The following is a 17,734-nucleotide window of genomic DNA, read 5'->3' on the forward strand; positions in this document are numbered from 1 at the left end:
TCTTACCTGTGGGAGGCTTCCCAGCAGACAAGAGTGGCACAGGCCTACCTTTAGGGATAGAATCTGGATGTTGTCGCATCGGCGACTGCTGTCCCTAAGGCGATGGAGGCCTATGAGACTGGAGACTGATGGGTGTCTCTCCTTGCAGGAGAATTAACCTCTGCACCCAAAAGAGGAGATGGTACTTCGTCCGAAGACGAGGTAACCACCGAAGCAAGGCGAGTTTGGTTCCGCAAGGATGGCAAACCGCAAGAGCCCTCTCTCGACTGAGACATGGGAATGTCAAGCGCTGGCGTTTGGAAAGCGTCATGTGACGCAGCGAGAGAAAGAGCTGTGTCCAGAGGTATAAGGCAGGTGGGGGAGCAACAGAGAGTCGTGAACCACGATCGCGCGCTCTATCAAAACTCGCACGGTGAGGAACCTCGTCGCTAACTCCTGTTGGATGGAAAACAAGGAATGGGCTGCACTAGCCTGAGGGTTCAACATAGCGTTGATCGCGCGCAGAGTTGGTCGCGTGCGCGTGAACACTCCTCGCGACGAGTCCGAAGGCTTAGTCATAAGAGTAAAACTCTTTATGAAGATGTTCGCGCGCGTAGAGTTGGTCATGCACACCGAGATGGTCGCGCACGCGCGAGACAAGAGTCTGAAGACCGTCTGTCACAAGAGTAAAACTCTTGATGATGACGATCACGCGCGTAGCACTGATCGCCTTGATGACGATGGTAGCTCATGTAGCACTGATCACACGTGCCGAGAGCCTGAAGACTCTCTGTCATAAGAGTAAAATTCTTGATGACGATGGTCGGGCGCATAGCGCTAATCGCTCGTGCGCCAAGAGTCCGAAGACACTCTGTCATAAGAGTAAGAGTGAAACTCTTGATGATGATAGCGTTCAGCACAAGAGCCTACAAGCTCAGCGATATCGATGTTACGAGATCCTGGTGGGTTAACGTAACGAGAAAACCGCAGTCTCCCTGCCACGAAACCCGGAAGGATCAGCGTGACAAAAGTCACGAGAGCCCAGAGGCTCAGTGTAACCTGGGTTGCGAGGCCCTGAAGGGATAGAGAAACGGGAAACAGAAGTTTCCTTGTCACGGGACACCGAAGGGTCAGCGTGACTGATGGTACGAGAGCCTGAAGGTTCAGCATAACCATCGTTACGAGAGCCTGAAGGCTCAATATAACTGAAACCCAAAGGTTTCAAGTCGCATGAACTTGAAAGTTCAGCGCGACTGAGGGCCAGAGTCATGGATCAACATGACAAGAGCCCGAAGAATCACGATCACCGAGGGTAGAACCAACAGATTCAAAAGGACGTCTCCTCACAGCAAAAGGAGGAGAACGTCCAGGATGGAGAGGGGTCAGAAGCCTTCCACCCTACAATCCTCCGGAGAGGAAGGCAGGGTAGGTTTTTTCTCCCGAATGAGAACGTCGCTTAAGACAAGGCTCTCACTACGGCCCTGGAGGAGAACCATAAGCGTAAGGGGGTTCGCCAATGCCTATAGGCGGTTTTCTCTCGAGAACAAGAGACTCGTTCCCCCAAAGGGAAAACCTGCTTCGGAGAAAGCTCTGCCACCGCCCCTATTGGATCAGCAAACTCCTCAGCGTCGGAAACAGACTCAAGGTCTGACCAATGGGATACAGTGCCTGCGACAACCCACAACTGCAACACAAAAGCTGAACATAAGTTTTCTCTCGCGAATGAGAGGAAAGTTCTCCCGAAGGAGGAAATCGCCTAAGACAAGCTATCTCCCAGCTCTATGAGAAAGAAGCGTAGGTGTAATAATCTCTCTCACGAACAACAGAGAAGTCCTCCCAAAGGAAGACATTGCGTATGATAAGCTTTCTCCCAGCTCTATGGGAAAAAAGCATAGGCATAGCAATCTCTCTCGAGAACGAGAGAGAAGTCCTCCCGAAGGAGGACATCGCCTAAGACAAGCTTTCTCCCCGCTCTATGGGAAAAAGCATAGGCGTTACGATCTCTCTCGCGAACGAGAGAGAGAAGTTTCCCCGAAGGAGAAAAAAGCCATGGACTTGCTTTTCCCCAGCTCAAGGGGAAGAAGCACTGTCTTCCACGTCGAGATGGAAGAAGCAGATCTCGTCAAGCTGTCAGCAAATTTTTCCCGAAAGAGGGAAGGTTGCTGAAGTAGGGAAGCTCCCCCTCGGAAGAGGGGGGGCAGCCCAACTCCGGGGATGATTAACACTCCCTTGTAAGGGAAGGTTTTCCAACCATTGGAGGCGAACCTCCTGGCAGCACTCTATGCTTCCCATTAACAAGCTCCTGGCAGCACTCTATGCTTCCCTTCAACAAGCCTTGTTCAAGTTGAAGGTCAACAACAAGTGCTACCTCGTAAGGTGGGCAGCTCACGAGCTGCCACAGGAAGCGCAGTTTCTACGTCCATGCTATCAGTTAGAAAAGGAAATAAAAGTTGTGATGAATTACAATTCATAACTCCGCTGCATAACATGAACTATTCGGGGGAATAAGTCACCTTCCTTATAAGAGAATTCCTCGAAAGGGAGCGGAACTGGTATAAGCTTTAACTCAACTACTGAAACAAACACGGGAATGTTCAGGAACTGCCGGCTATTCACGCAGGGGAGGGCAGCAAGATAGGGGAGCAGTAGTATCAACACAATGACAACTCCTTTACTGCGGAGACCGCCGGATACGTTGTCAACTGTAATTAAAGTTACAAGTATTTAACAATTAAACGAGTATGTTTCCATTTATACATATATACACGCATATATATGTAGTATAATATAAAAACAAACACACACACATAAAAGAAAAACTAAACAAAAACAATCAAGACAAGTCTTTACGGGAGAGAAAGGCAGCATGTCCCTCCTCTACCGAGCCATAATGTAAAGTGGTTACTCAGCCGAGAGGTGTGAGTGAGCGGGGTAGCCAGTCTACCCTAACCCCCACCCTCTAACTAGCGGATGGGGTAGTTATCCCTCACTAAAATTATCATGGCTCATCTTTCAGCTACGCCGAAAGTATACCGCTATAAATAGGAGTGTTTGTATTTACGCATGAACAAATGAGAAGCAAGTACATGTGGCGAGCATTACGCAGGTGCGTATTGATGGTGTTGCGAGCACTGATCAGGAACTTGCCAAATCGGAAAATGACGAAGATATAATTGCGATGTGAAAGATTGCGTGTCTGCAAGCTCTGGCAACGTGAGTGTCTGAACATGATGTCTCTCTCCTGCATAGTTGAGCCAAAACCTGTAAGGTCACTGTTTCATCAAAGTGAGATGAAGCTAGCCTAGGGTGTTCTGAATAGAGAAACTTGAGCTTGTCTCCTTGTACTTGTGTACTATATAAGAAGTTTCGAATCGGTGAGAAAGGTGCCTGGCGTGTATTATGATGAGTGTGCTGTAAACCGTCTAAAATTGGCGCGTGTTGGGCTAGGTGTGAATGTGTTTTTGAACTCCCTCAATTGTTGGGTGGGAATGGCGCATGGTCATAAACGCGCATTGATGTCTGTCCTGAGGCGGCGAGTAGTTGTGGGCGCTGAAGTCTCAGTGAGGGTGAGCGAGTAGGTTGGCATATAGATGGTAGCGCGCTGTAGATTTCACGCCCACACCTCTCTGGGTGAAAGGTTGTGCGCTAACACACTAATTTGGCGGTGAGCAGGAGCTGTAAACATCCGCCTAACTCACCCATCATCTAGCTCTGAAAAGCCATGTTCCGAAAAGCTCAAACGTGGTACGACGAATCTCGGACTTCTTTCAGGAAAACCTTTAGGAGGTGACTACTCAAGTGAACATCTCCTCTACCCGAGTCGGGAAGGACGATTGACACGTTCTCTTCCGAGCTAAAATAAAAAGTGGGTTGTGGTAGCTGCTGCGTGTGTGAGCAGGGTGGTTGGTCTAACTGCCGCTAACCAGTGGAAGGGAGTAGCACCTTGCTTAAAGTTTCATGGCGAGTTTCAGCTCATGCTGAAATATCGCCAGAGTAAAGAGTTGAAAGGTTTGTATTTGGTGGCAGAACAAATCTTGTTACTTTTATTAAACAAAGTGCAGTATCAAAATATGACAAACTTATAACAGAGTTTGTATTTTTCCTAACATACAAACACGAATTCTATACTATAGGAGATATTCTAGCTCGAGCTGGAAAATACGGCAGAAAACCTTAACAAGGTCGTTAACAACCGGGCCGGTAGTTATCCACCTGTTAGGGGTGGGGGATTGCCGATCGGTAGCTACTGAATACCTTCAATCGGATTCTAGCTAGGACTATTTTTAGGGGGCAGTGACGGAGGGAAAATTTGTATAAAGAATTCGGGTTTGTAAGTTGGGAAAAATGCAAACTCTTTATAAGTTTGTCATTTGTTCCTACACTACATACAGACCCTCATTCTTTACTATAGGAGACTTAGTCTTGAAGTCAGGGTGGTTGAGGAGTTCCCTATTCCTAGGGAAGATAGTCCTCAGACTAGACTTTTGATGAAAAAATCTCCCGTTAACTTTTCTTTGTAGATCCCCATAATCTTAGCACGACTGAAAGTTCGTAATTACGTGGAAACAAATGTTTCAGGATGAAGAGGGTCGGGAACATTCGACTCGGACTCTTTCATACTTAGGATTCCCCTGACCTTGAAGAGGGGAACCCTCGTGACTACGAGTATAACTTATACCCTGTGAGAGGAGTCAGATGAGTTTCATACCTTATTTCCATTGGCGAATCCAGCTGAAACTGGTTAGAGACTAGGATACCCAGATGGGAGGAAGAAGGAAGTGCAGAAGATAGATGGATGTCCTTCTAAAAACCTAGTGTAACACAGAATCCCTGACCAATGGCTACTGTCCCCTGAAAGAGCGTAAGGTAGCTACAGCACCTGTTGACCTGCCACAATAGGCCCTATAGAAAAGGTGTTTAGAGACCTATGTGTTACATCGGTTAAATACTGAGTGGTGAATGTAGATTGGCGTTTCCAGACTCCAGCTCTTAAGACTTGGGAGATTGAAAAATCTTTCTTAAACGCCAGTGAGGCAGCCACTCCCCTAACTTGATGGGCTTTGGGTTGAGCTGCCTCTGGGTCTCCGTGAATGGCTCTCGCAATAACTTTCTTGAGCCAGAAAAAGATGATGTTGCGAGAGATTCTCTTCTTTACCTTGTTGGTACTGAGGAAGAGATGACGGAGGCATGGTCTAAAAGGTCTGGTGCGCTTCAGGTATTTCCTTAGCACCCTGACTGGGCACAGTAGCAATTGGTCGGTATCCTGTGTTACCCTATTGAGGCTGGAAAATTGAAATTCTCTAAACCTCTCATCGGGAGATGAAGGATTCTGAGTTTTGGCCACAAAGCCCGGCACGAAGTTGAGCGAGACTTCCCCCCCATCCTCTAGAATGGGTGACTTCGTAGGATAGACCATGAAGTTCACCGACCCTTTTTGCCGAGGCCAGGGCTACTAGGGAGACGGTCTTAAGGGTTAGGAAGTAGTCAGAGGTCCTATTTAATGGCTCATAGGGTGGTCCCTTCAAGGAACGTAAGACCAGGGACACGTCCCATGGTGGTGGTCTAATCTCAACTGGGGGGCAAGATCTCTCAAAACCTTGAATCAACAAGGTGATATCTGATATCTTCTGAGGTGGAAAGGTCAACCCCTCTCAGTCTATAGATGAGGCTTAGGGCTGAACGACAGCCTTTAATTGCCGAGACTGAGAGGAGTTTTTCCTCCCTGAGGTACACAAGGCAGTCTGCCACTAAAGGAAGAGAGGGATCGAGTGGAGACACGCCTCGTCCTCTACACCAAGCTGCAAACACTCTCCATCTTGCTTGCCTTACCTTATTACTCTTATTTTTGTTTGGGTTCCACCAGGTCCTTCAGTGTGAGGCACCTCGTATATCCACCAGAGAGTTGCTAATGCATCTTCCGGTGTATTTTGCATCTTCCAGTCTTGGATGGTCTGGGATGCATCTTAGGTATTTATCGACCTTATTCTTAAACACATCTACGCTCACTCCTGATATGTTTCTTAGATGAGCTGGCAGCACATTAAATAGTCGCTGCATTATCGATGCTGGTGCGTAGTGGATTAATGTCCTGTGCGCCTTCCTTAGTTTTCCTGGTATATTTTTTGGCACTATTAATCTACCTCGGCTTGCTCTTTCTGATATTTTTAGCTCCATGATGTTTTCTGTAATTCCTTCTATTTGGTAGAGGTTTGTGGAAGATTGGTACAGGTGCCTGGACATGTGCTCAACCACCTTCCCTGAAAAGCCTCTGCTTCTGAGGAGTGACTGGACAGCCTGCAGGCGTGAAGCTTCAGGAAGGGGATTCTCCCGTGGGGGACACCACTGTGTGGCTGCGTCAGCAGATGGGGTTCTGGAGGAAGATACCTAGGAAGCTGAACCAGCAGGGAAAGGTCTGCGTACCACTCTCTGCTTGGCCATGCCTGAGCTATTAGAGTTAGCTTGCAGTTCCCGGATGTCCTGAGTTTGTTGATCACCCTTCTGAGCAGGCAAAAAGATGGAAAGGCATATGCTTCCAGGTTGTCCCAAGAATGTTGAAGGGAGTCCTGGATCGCTGCCTGATGGTCTGGAACTGGGGACCCGTGGCGGGGAAGTTTCGCATTCAGAGGAGGCGAACAGGTCTATTGTGGGGAAACCCCACAAAGCTATTACTGTCTTTGCTACTCGAGGATCCAAAGACCATTCGCCACTCAACACTTGGTGATGTCTGCTCAGTTGATCCGCCACGATGTTTCTCCGGCCCAGAATAAACCTGGCTGTGAGAGGAATGTTGTGACCTTCCGCCCACTGGCAAATCTGGACCGCTAGCAGACAGAGGTCTCTTGCCAGAGTACCCCCTTGTTTGTTGACATACGAGACGACTGTGGAGTTGTCACTCATCAGCACCACTTCTCATCCTTGTAGATCTTTTACAAAGTATTTTAGGCCTTTCCAGGCTGCTAATAATTCCAGGTGATTTATATGGAGTTTCTTCTATCAGAGACCAAACTCCTGATGCTAATTCTGGGCCTAAGTGGGAACCCCAGCCCCGTAGTGATGCGTCCAAAAAGAGTTTTAACTTCAGACTGGGGCTTTGGAGGGGAATGCCCTTTTGGGTATTCTCTCTGGTTGACCACCAATGAAGATCTTGTATCACCAGAGCTGGAACCTCCACTGACAAGAATGGGGAATCGATCTTTTAAGACCAATGGGTCTTCAGATGCCCCTGGAGATTTCTCATTCTTGATCTGCCTGGAACTAGTTTTTCCAGGGAGGAAAGATGGCCCAGAAGACACTGCCACAACTTGGCTGTAGGCGGCAGTGGAGACAAGAGTTGGGCGGTGGATTGTTCCAGTCTCCGAAGTCTGTCTTCCGAAGGGAACACCCTCCCTACCTGGGTGTTGATGGACATACCCAGATAGTTTAAGACTTGGGTTGGAGTTGAGCAAGACTTCTCTGCATTTACAAGGATCCCCAGGTCCTTGCAAAGGTCTAGAAGTCTTCTCAGGTGATCCAGAGCTAACTCCCTGGACGAGGCCAGGAGTAGCCAATCGTCCAGGTATCTTAGCAGATATATTCCGTGCTTGTGAGCCCACGAGGATATGAGTTCGAAGACCTTCGTAAAGACCTGTGGGGCGGTCGAGAGGCCGAAACGTGGGACTTTGAACTCGAAAATTCGACTCTGAACCAGAAAGCACAGGAATTTCCGATAAGCGCGATGGATCGGCACTTGGGAATATGCCTCTTTTAAGTCCACAGATGCCATAAAGTCTCCTGGACGCACCACTTGGGTCACGGAGGCTGCTGTCTCCATTTTGAATGGAGCTTGCTTCACAAACTGATTCAGGGTAAAGAGATCGATTACTGGTCTCCAACCTCCCGAGGCTTTATCTGCCAGAAAGAGGCGACTGAAAAACCCCAGGGAGGTGTTGGAGACCTCTTGAATGGCGCCTTTTAGAAGCATGCTCTGGATCTCCTGAGCTAGGGCTTGCTGTTTCCCGGGATCCCGAGGGACCTGGGAGGACGAGATTGGGGGAGGACATAGAGGAGGAGGAGAGCCTATGAAGGGGATGAGGTACCCCCAACGAAGCACCTTGATGGTCCATTGCATGGCCACCATAGCCTTCCACCTCTTCCAACTCCCCTGCAGACACCTCCCTACGCACTGTGAGGGGTGAGCCGTGACCCTATTTCTGTCTAGGGTTCCTCCCTCTGCCTTTAGCCTTAGGAGAAGCAGACTTCCCTCTGCCCATGGGTTTGGCTGTAAAAGAGGGGAGACTGAGGCTCTTGACTGGGAGTGGAGTTGCGATTGTGGTTTTGGGTTGTGGAGTTGGCTACTGTTGCATTGTGCAAAGGGAAGCAGTCTTTCGCATTGTGGTGTCCTGCGTCTCTTTCCTCCAAGTATCTAAGGCAGAGGAAACTGCCTGTTTAGAAAAGAGGAGAGGTTGCAGAAGATCCGAGTTTCTCAAATCTGACTTCTCGGTCTTACCGATGCTCCTATGAAGTCTGGAGACTACTGATTCCCTCCTTTTGAGAATCCAGTTGCCCCACATGGTTGCAGTTGTAGCAGTTAGGAAGTCCATTGTCTTAGCCCCAGCAGCTAGGACTTCCTGCAGGGACTGCATAGAGCTTTGGTTTGATAGGTCTTCGTGACTCGCTAGGTAGCTAACTGTACCTGACCACGTGTCAAACCTGGATAATGCCTCCAGAAGGGACATTGACGCTGCTTCCTTTGCCGAGACTTCTGAGGCGGTGAAGGAGACTGGGAGAGAAGAGAGACTCTCTGATGAGCAGCCAGGTGTGAGCCTTGCTGTGAGGGGATCCAGTGTCAGAGGAAAAGGATTGGCATCTCTGACCTTGTAAAAATGCTTTTGCCTCGAAAACGGGAATTGCAGAAGTTTATGGGACCCTTGAGACATCAAGGAACCCGTTTCCCCCGAGACCGCCTGCGAGACCTTCCTCAGATGGCCTGCAGTGTGAATAGACCAGGGAAGTTCAATTCTGGTCTTAGGGTTTGGTGGAGGACGACATAGTCTGTCTAAAGCTGGAGCGTCGGTATGTCGAGGCGACAGATGTAGATCACCGAGGCCTGAGATATTGCACATAGTTCTTAGAGCCCTCAAATATGAGGACTCCATGTCCTTTGATGGTTGTTCTTCCGAGGAATCTTCCAGTCGTGCTAATTCCTCGCGAGGAAGAGCAATAGAAGCCCGAGTGTCTGGAGGTAACGGCGAAGTAGGATATTCCATTGCCGTTATTCCAAGGGAAGGCTGAGCGCTGGCTAATGGTGCCGTGCGCGCCTGATCTTGCCTGGAAGTCGATGGTCTAGGCATAGGTGACCGAATTATCGGTACTGTCTCAGTAAGAGGTTGCATTGATCGGCGGTTTGGCCTTTTCCTCTATTCTCAACCGAGGAGAAGAAGGGTTGAACCCCTGCGTCTTCTTCCGAGGTTCTCATGAGGCTCGTATTCCGTAACTCGTTAGGGAGCACGGGAGCCGGAGCTGCTCTGTCTGAAACATGAGGTCGAGTTGAATTACCCCGCGTGGATATGTCCGAAGACTTGCGCGATCGGGAGGTTGAAGGACAGGAGCACTCTCTCTCTGTTGGTACGAAGCGACGGCGAGGAGAAGTGCTCTTTCTCCCTTCCCTAGAGCGATCCGAGCTCCTCAAGTTAATAAGAGAAGGAGAGGGATCGCGCTCTTCCCTTGTCCGTGCTCTGGGCGCGATTAGATGAAAAATCGCTCCAACGGGAGCCCTTATTACGCTTATTACTCTCTTGTGACGAAGAGCGAGAACGTATCGTAGCGCTCTTTTTCTTAAAGCGCCTAGATGATCCCTCGTGAGAGGAAGACGATCGCGAGGCAGAACGACGACGCGAAGATGCGCTCTTCTTATGTTTACGACGAGAGCGCTTATAGTCTCTCGGCGAGACATTTTGTGAAGAGATAGAAGGCGAGGAAGAGCGAGAACGATGACGTCTCTTCCTATGTCGTCTCTCTCTCCTACGAGAACGTCTGGGCGAAGGAGAGCGAGCTCTCCTTTTCCTCTTCTCTCTCTCCCTCCTAGCTTCCGAGGAGGACGAAGACGATGAGGAGGAGGGGGTGGTATTGCGATGATTGCGCTTGCGACGTTGTGGTTTCGTAAAAGCGCAAGCGAGGGGCGAAGTAGGCGCTGAAGTTACTATACCTGCCAAAACTTCTGTGGCCGCCGACTGAGATGACGGGATGAAGGCGAGGTCGGGGACTCCCAAAGGTTCCAAAACAGAAGGGACCCGAGGTAAAACTGTGCCCGCGAGGAACCGGTTCCACACTTCCTCCGAAGGAGAACCAGGAAGTCCAAGGGCAGGCCATACCACTCGTACGTGATCTGGAATGGAGGCGGTAATAGAGTTATTCCCGATGGCGGAAGAAATTGTCCCACTGGGAGGGGCAACATGATCCGCCTGACCAGGGGGAATGGGGGTCAAGTCAATGGTGCCGCTCTTCCTTGACTTGCCCCCGGAGGATGGAGGCAAGGAAGAGTCTGAAGGGAGAGATCGAGAGGCCGAAAAAGAGGCCCGAGACTCCTTACCTTTCGAAAGCAAACCTGGAGGTAGCGAATCCTTCTTGGATTTCTTCTTCTTTCTCTTCACAAACTTTTCCCACTGAGAGGGGGACCATTCTCTACATACTTGGCATGGGGAGCCTTCAGAACACCTATGACCTCTGCACGAAGGGCATAGGGAATGAGGATCTACCTCCGGTGGTGACATGAATGTGCCACAAGATTTCGGGGGAACCCTGGGACACTTTCTCATAATAGAGGACATCGCATCTAATAAAGAAAAATGACAAATTTGGAGATAATTTGTATTTTTCCTAACCATACAAACCTTAGCTATTTACATTGGGTTTACTTTCGGTGTAGCTGAAATTGACGAGCCATTAGAATTTTAACGAGGGTTAACTAACCCCGCGCTAGTTAGCAAGGGGGTAGGGGAAGGGGTAGCTTGCTACCCCTCCCCTGCCCCACACACCGGTGAGTTGTCTCACTTCACCTAGAGGTAGGACTTGTCTTGGGGGACAGGGCTGGCAGGCAAATATGTCTAAATAGCTAAGGTTTGTATGGTTAGGAAAAATACAAATTATCTCCAAATTTGTCATTTGTTCCGTAACCGAAATACAAACCACGCTATTTACATTGGGTGACTTACCCCTTAGGAAGGGTGGAAAGTCCCCAGCCTTACTTGGTTTGGCTTTACCCGGGGACTCAGAATCCGAGTGAGTAGCACTCGAGAAAAAGGAGTCCCTGCGCCTCACAAGTTCCTTGCTCCGCAAGGAACTTGTGGCCTACATAAGTTGTGTGTGGAGGAATAGAGAGTGACTCGTCCTAGGAAGTTGACCTGGAGTCCTTTAGATAGGAATCTAGGCTAGGACGTTCCCAATACCACCTCGTCAGGGTATGGGGGACGCGACAGTATTAAGTTAATACTAGGAACACAAGGGAGCATGGTTTACCTGCAGAGGTTGAGGTCAGCTATGCGGAGACCAGGATGCTGCTTTCCCCAAGAGAGGGGAGGATGAAGGAAGAAGTAAGGGCCAGACATACTCTTTCATTCACGCAGACTAAAACCGGGTAACAACGCCCTCAACCTTCTGCTACTTGTCCATTAAGTCAGGACTTTGTTGGCTACTAGACGATCCAAAGACCACTCGGTAATCACTATCTGCGAAGCCCTGCTCAGACTGTCGGCGAGCACATTCCTCTTGCCAGGAATGAAGCGAGCTGAAAGTGTTATCGAGTGGACTTCGGTCCACCTCAGAATCTCTACCGCAAGATGGGATAGCTGTTGTGAAAAAGTACCTCCCTGCTTGTTGATATAAACCACTACCGTGGTGTTGTCGCTCATCACCACCACGGAGTGACCCACCAGGGTCCGTTGAAACTGTTGAAGAGCTAGGTATACAGCCTTCATCTCTAGCAGGTTGATGCGCAGGTACTTTTCTGATTCTGACCAAAGGCCTGAGATCCTCTGGTTCAGAATGTGGGGCCCCCAACCTTCTTTTGACGCGTCGGAAAACAGCGTCAAATCCGGGGGAAGGACGAGAAGATCCACTCCCTTTCGTAGGTTCTCGTCAATCAGCCACCACCGCAGGTTCGCCCGTTCCGTGGGTCCTATCGGGACCAGAAAGTCCGGGGAATCGGAGCCTTGACTCCACCGGGACTTGAGCCGCCATTGCAGGGATCTCATCCTGAGACGGCCGTTCGGGACCAGACGGGCCAGGGAGGCTAGGTGACCTAAAAGACGCAACCATGATTGGGCTGGAAGCTCTTCCCGCCTGAGGAAGGGTTCTGCCACCCTCCTCAGCCTTGCTATCCTGTCTTCTGATGGAAAGGCTTTGTGGAGATTGGTGTCTAATAACATGCCTAGATAAACCAGTCGCTGGGACGGCTGCAGAGAGGACTTCTCGAGATTTACCATGATCCCTAGATCTTGGCAAAGTCCCAGAAGCCTGTCTCGGTGCCGAAGAAGGGTCGACTCCGAGTCTGCCAGGATCAGCCAGTCGTCCAGATATCAGAGGAGACGGATGCCGTTCCTGTGCGCCCATGACGAAATCAGGGTAAACACTCTGGTGAATACCTGAGGTGCTGTGGAGAGACCGAAGCACAGCACCTTGAACTGGTAGGTCTTGCTGTCTAGGCTGAATCTCAAGTACTTCCTGGAAGACGGATGGATTGGGATCTGGAAGTACGCGTCCTTCAGATCCAGTGTACACATGAAGTCTTGTGGTCTCACTGCAAGTCTGACTGTGTCCGCTGTCTCCATGCTGAACGGAGTTTGCTTGACAAACTTGTTCAGAGCCGAGAGGTCGATGACGGGTCTCCAGCCTCCAGACGCCTTCTTTACAAGAAAGAGTCGACTGAAGAAGCCTGGGGAGCCGTCGACGACCTCCTGGAGAGCATCCTTCTTGAGCATGGTCTCGACTTCTGCCTGAAGGGCTAGCCCCTTTGCCGATCCCATGGCATAGGAGCTCAACGACACTGGATTCGCTGTCAGGGGAGGTTGAGATGTCGTGAATGGGACGCGATAACCTTGGCCGATCACGGAGACCGTCCAAGAATCGGCCCCTTGTTGCTGCCACCTGTGCACGCAACTTTGTAGGCATCCCCCCACAGGTGGACACTCGGGGGGACTGCCACTCCTAGCGTTTACGGCCACGGCCGCTCCCTCTAGGAGTTTTGCCTCCCCTGGAGGACTTACCGCCCCTCTTGTCCTTGACAGGAAAGGGCTGAGACTTAGACACCTTTGTCTTAGCTGCTGGAGCCTGCTTCGGTGTCCTGCGAGGCTGCTGTTCATGTTGCAACGGAGCTGGAGGCTTGTAGGGCCGAGATGCGAGGGCCCTCTGGAGGAGCGAGTCTTGGCTAGACTTCCTCCACCTCTCAACTGTGCGTTCCATGTCCTTGGGCTCTAACAAGCTTCCTCCAAGGATGGAGGAGTGTCTGAGCCTGCAGACATCCACGGCGGGGGGACCTTCGGGTGGAACTTCTCGGTCACCGCATCACGACGCTTCAACACCGAGTTGGCCCACAGGTTGGCAACCTGGTGGGCCAGGAACTCGATGGAGCAAGTGCCCGAGAGGAGGAAGGTCTCCAGGGCCTTCCTATTGCTCTCCTTAGACAAGTCCTCGGAGCGCAATAGGATGCCCAGAGAACCCAGCCACGAAGTGGCCTGCATGGCACACTTCGCGACCTTCTCCTGGCTCAGGATCTCCGACGCCAAGAATGTCACCTGCCGGGCGGAGAGCTTCTCAAGCGGAACTCCCCTTGTAAGCTCTTCCACCGAGTGGTGGAGGGGAAGAGCTAGGCCGGAATCCCCCATGATCTCAAAATACCTCCTCTGCTGTAACCGAGGAGGTGGGAGGAGTCTGTTCCTGGCAGAGGAACTGCTGGAAGAGGCGAGGTCTGAGAGCTGAGCGTCGACCTTGTCTCTGGCACTCTTCACCCCCTGGGACCAGGGCAAAGCCGAGCTGGCCTTCGAGGGCTTCTGAGTACCATAGACCTGGTCCAGGACCGTGTCCTTGCCTTCACGAGGGGCAATCTCCGGGTCCTTGAATCTGTTGAGCTGCCTCATCAGATTCAAGACCTGCCAGAAGGCATGCTGCTCTCCTCCCTGCGGACTGGCAGCTAAGTCTCCTGTCCCCAGAGGCTCTTCTTGGGGAGACACGTGGACGTTCTCCCGGGGTCTTGTTGGCTCCTGACGACTCCCGGGGTCTGGTTGGCTCCTGACGAATCCGCGAAGACGTCTTTGGAATTGTCTTTGAGTCCTTGGGTTCCCTCCTGGGCGGAATACAGGACTCCAGCAAAAAGGTCTGGAAGGTACCTTCCACGCGAGTCGCTTCTCCTCCTCGAGGAGGGGTCTCTCCCCTTGGTACCGAGGGAGAGGTCCCTGCCTTGCTGGACTCTCCTGAGGACGAAAAGGCCTCGTCTACAGGAAAAGGAGAAAACGACTGCGAAGGGGATGGAGCCTTCCTGACGGACCTCTTAGGAGCCAACTTCTTGGAGAAGTCACCACGAAGTCCACTCCTCTCCTTCTCTTCAGCAGGGGCGAGTCTGTCCTTGGCTTAAGTCCCAGATCGGCGAGGGCTGGCTTCATAGCCTGCACCACCGCTCTCATCAAAGGACCAAACCAAGACTGACGAGATACGGACGCAGTGTCCGTAATTCCCGCTGGAGGGAAGGGGATCTCCTGACCCTTCGGAGCGGACACAAAGAAGAAAGGGAAGAATGTTGCTTAGACCTCTCCGACGACTCTTCCTGGTCCTGAGAGAGAGACCTGCGCTTGCACGGTGGCGATCCTGACAGCGATCTGGAAGCACGCGTCCCTGCCGCAGGCACGAGCTGCGGAACCCGGCGAGAATGGGGGTCGCGCTGGCGCTCGCACGGAGGAGGATTCAAGGAATCGCGCGCGGGAGGCTGTTGGAGCGTGGGCGCATAGTCGCGCGGGGATAAACGCGCGCGCGCGCGTTTGCGCGTGCTAGCGAGGGGACGCGTTCGCGCGTAGGTGAAGGAACGCGCGGGCGCGCAGGTGAAAAAACGCGTGAGGGAAGCGGAAATCGCTATGGCTCAGGAGACCGGCAAGGCGCAGGAGATCGATGGCGTCCTGGAGATCTGTGGCGCGTGGGCAAGCAATGGCGCGTCGGCGAACGCTGGCAAGTTGGCGAGCGTGCGCGTAGGAGACTTATGGCGATCTAGGTCAAGGTGGCGGTGGCGCGTAGGAGAGCGCTTGACCTCGACACTGCGGGCAAAGGGTGTGGGGATCCGTTTCGACCGTCGACATGAAGGTACCACAGGGGCGGCCGGAGAGTCCAGGGCACTTGCGCATGATAGTGATAAAAGGGCGAGGCCAACTTCCAAACACACAAGTCTGAGGAAAAGCAAAAAAAAGATTAAGGCTGTCAAAAGCGAGGACGAGAGACAGACACGTCTGGACATCGTCCGAGCCAAAAGTGGAGTGAGACAACTCACCGGTGTGTGGGGGGGAGGGGTAGCAAGCTACCCCTTCCCCTACCCCCTTGCTAACTAGCGGGGCGGTAGTTAACCCTCATTAAAATTCTATTGGCTCGTCAATTTCAGCTACGCCGAAAGTAAACCCAATGTAAATAGCGTGGTTTGTATTTCGGTTGCGGAACAAAGAAAAAGTTAATCAAAAACCACTAAAGAAAGGCTAGTCTGCCAGTCAAACAAAAGCAGGAGCAGCGGTGTTACCACTGCGACAGCTAGAATTTGATTGAAGGTATTCAGTAGCTACCGACCGGCAGTCCCCCGCCTGTTGCCCGGTCATTAACGACCTTGTTCAGGTTTTCTGCCGTATTTTCCAGCTTGCATTAGAATATCTTGTATAGTAAAGAATGAGGGTTTGTATCTAGTGTAGGAACAAAACTTATTTAATATACAAGAATGATATTTGCAGGATATTTCATATCAGGTGAGTGTGAATGCTTGTATGTCATGACAGGTATTTGAGGGAAGTCAAACTTCCCCACACAACTTTATTCATTGTGCTAAGATGCAGGGTGATTTTTGGGCCATTTTTCTGGGGAAACAAAGCGTCTTATGACACAGGAAATATGATATAAGTACAAAACAAAGATTACAAATAAAAAATCAAATGAATAAGCTTCAACTGAATTTCTTTTCATAATGTACTAGCTACTTTAAAAATCACAATGCAGATATGTAAAACAGTTTTAGGTTATCAAAAGAGACTTACATGCTGATATTTTAGCAGGAGGCCATAACCAACGATAGGGAAAAGAACTGCACCAAAGCCCAAAAGGGAAGTTTTCATAGTAGGTTTAAAATGATCAAACAATGTCACTTTCATGGAAATGTATCTCTGTATGGCTGGATCAAACTGTAAAAGAGAAAAATTGTTTACAATACTTAAGACCACAGACACCAGAATAAAGTTTATAGCCAATACTAATACAAAATGAAATTATACAAAGAAAATTGCACTTTTGCTAAATAACTAAACCTACAAGTACTTTTTAGTGTATTTTCTTCAGAGATAGCAGACATCAATATTACTAGTTTTTTCCTAGATCCTTTCGTATTCATATCTTAATTTTAAATTTTTTCCCATGTATTTTTTTACGTTCCTGCATAGTTAAAAAAATTTGAAGTGAGGATACAGTAAATATGACAAATTCATAGATAATTTGTATTTTTCCTAATTATACAAATCTTAGGGGTATTACTTTCGGCGTAGCTGAAATGACGAGCCATTAGAATTTTAACTAGGGTTTACTACTCCACCGCTAGTTAGTGGGGGGTAGGGGAGGGTAACTTACTACCCCCCTCACACACCTGTGCTTGAGCTCACTTTGCTTGGAGGTAGGACTTTAAGGGGGATAGGGCTGGCGGGCAAGTTTGATTAAATAGCTAAGGTTTGTATAGTTAGGAAAAATACAAATTATCTACGAATTGTCATTTGTTCCGTAACTGACATACAAACCACGCTATTTAATAAGGGTGACTCACCCATTAGTAAGGGTGGAACGTCCCAGCCAGTACTGGCTTTTGGCTTTGCCCAGGGGCTCATTATTTGAGTGTGTCAGCACTCAACAATAAGGAGTCCCTACACCTCGCTAGAACCTTGCTACGCAAGGACTGCGGCCTACACAAGCTGTGTGTGAAGGTCTAATAAAGTGTGACTCGTCCTAGGAAGTTGACCTGTAGTCCTTTAGATGGAAACTTTAGGCTAGGACTCTCCCAATACCACCTCATCAGGGTATGGGGACGTGACAGTATTAGCTTAATACTAGGAACACAAGGAAACATGGTTTACCTGCAGTGGTTTGAGGTCAGCTGTGTAGAGAACCAGGATGCTGCTTTCCCCAAGAGAGAGGAAGATGAAGAAAAGAATAAAGGTCCAGACAAACCTTTTCATTCATGCAGACTAAGACCGGGTAACAATGCCAAGTCCCTTTTGCCCCAAAGGGATCGTGGCCTGCTTGATCGCAGGATGTGTGGGTGCCCACAGCGCGTCGGCAGCTAGGAAAGGCGACTGCAGGTCAGCAGGTCTGGCAGGAGTAGGAGATCGCGAACGATCAGCGGACAGGTCCAGGGATGTAGCTGGAAGAGCAGGTGAACGCTGACGAGGTTCCTCTGCGGCGGACTGCGGCGAAGACGAGCCTCCCAACACCCTTGTGAGGTGAAGGAAGGCCTCTACGGCGGAGGGGAAGACGGGCCTTACGCCTTATACGCCCTCTGGGG

At 50.2% G+C, this 17,734-nt stretch overlaps 1 protein-coding gene across 1 annotated transcript in view; it reads right to left on the reverse strand.

Annotated features, from left to right (window-relative positions):
• Positions 1-17,734, reverse strand: part of ND-B15 (NADH dehydrogenase (ubiquinone) B15 subunit) — a 32,899-nt gene that overhangs the window by 7,674 nt on the left and 7,491 nt on the right. Inside the window, exon 2 of the mRNA XM_068374735.1 lies at positions 16,227-16,370. Within this exon, the coding sequence (XP_068230836.1) occupies positions 16,227-16,370 (144 nt within the window). The remainder of the gene's footprint in view (positions 1-16,226; positions 16,371-17,734) is intronic.

This window comes from Palaemon carinicauda, chromosome 6, assembly GCF_036898095.1.
Source record: "Palaemon carinicauda isolate YSFRI2023 chromosome 6, ASM3689809v2, whole genome shotgun sequence".
NCBI lineage: Eukaryota > Metazoa > Arthropoda > Malacostraca > Decapoda > Palaemonidae > Palaemon > Palaemon carinicauda.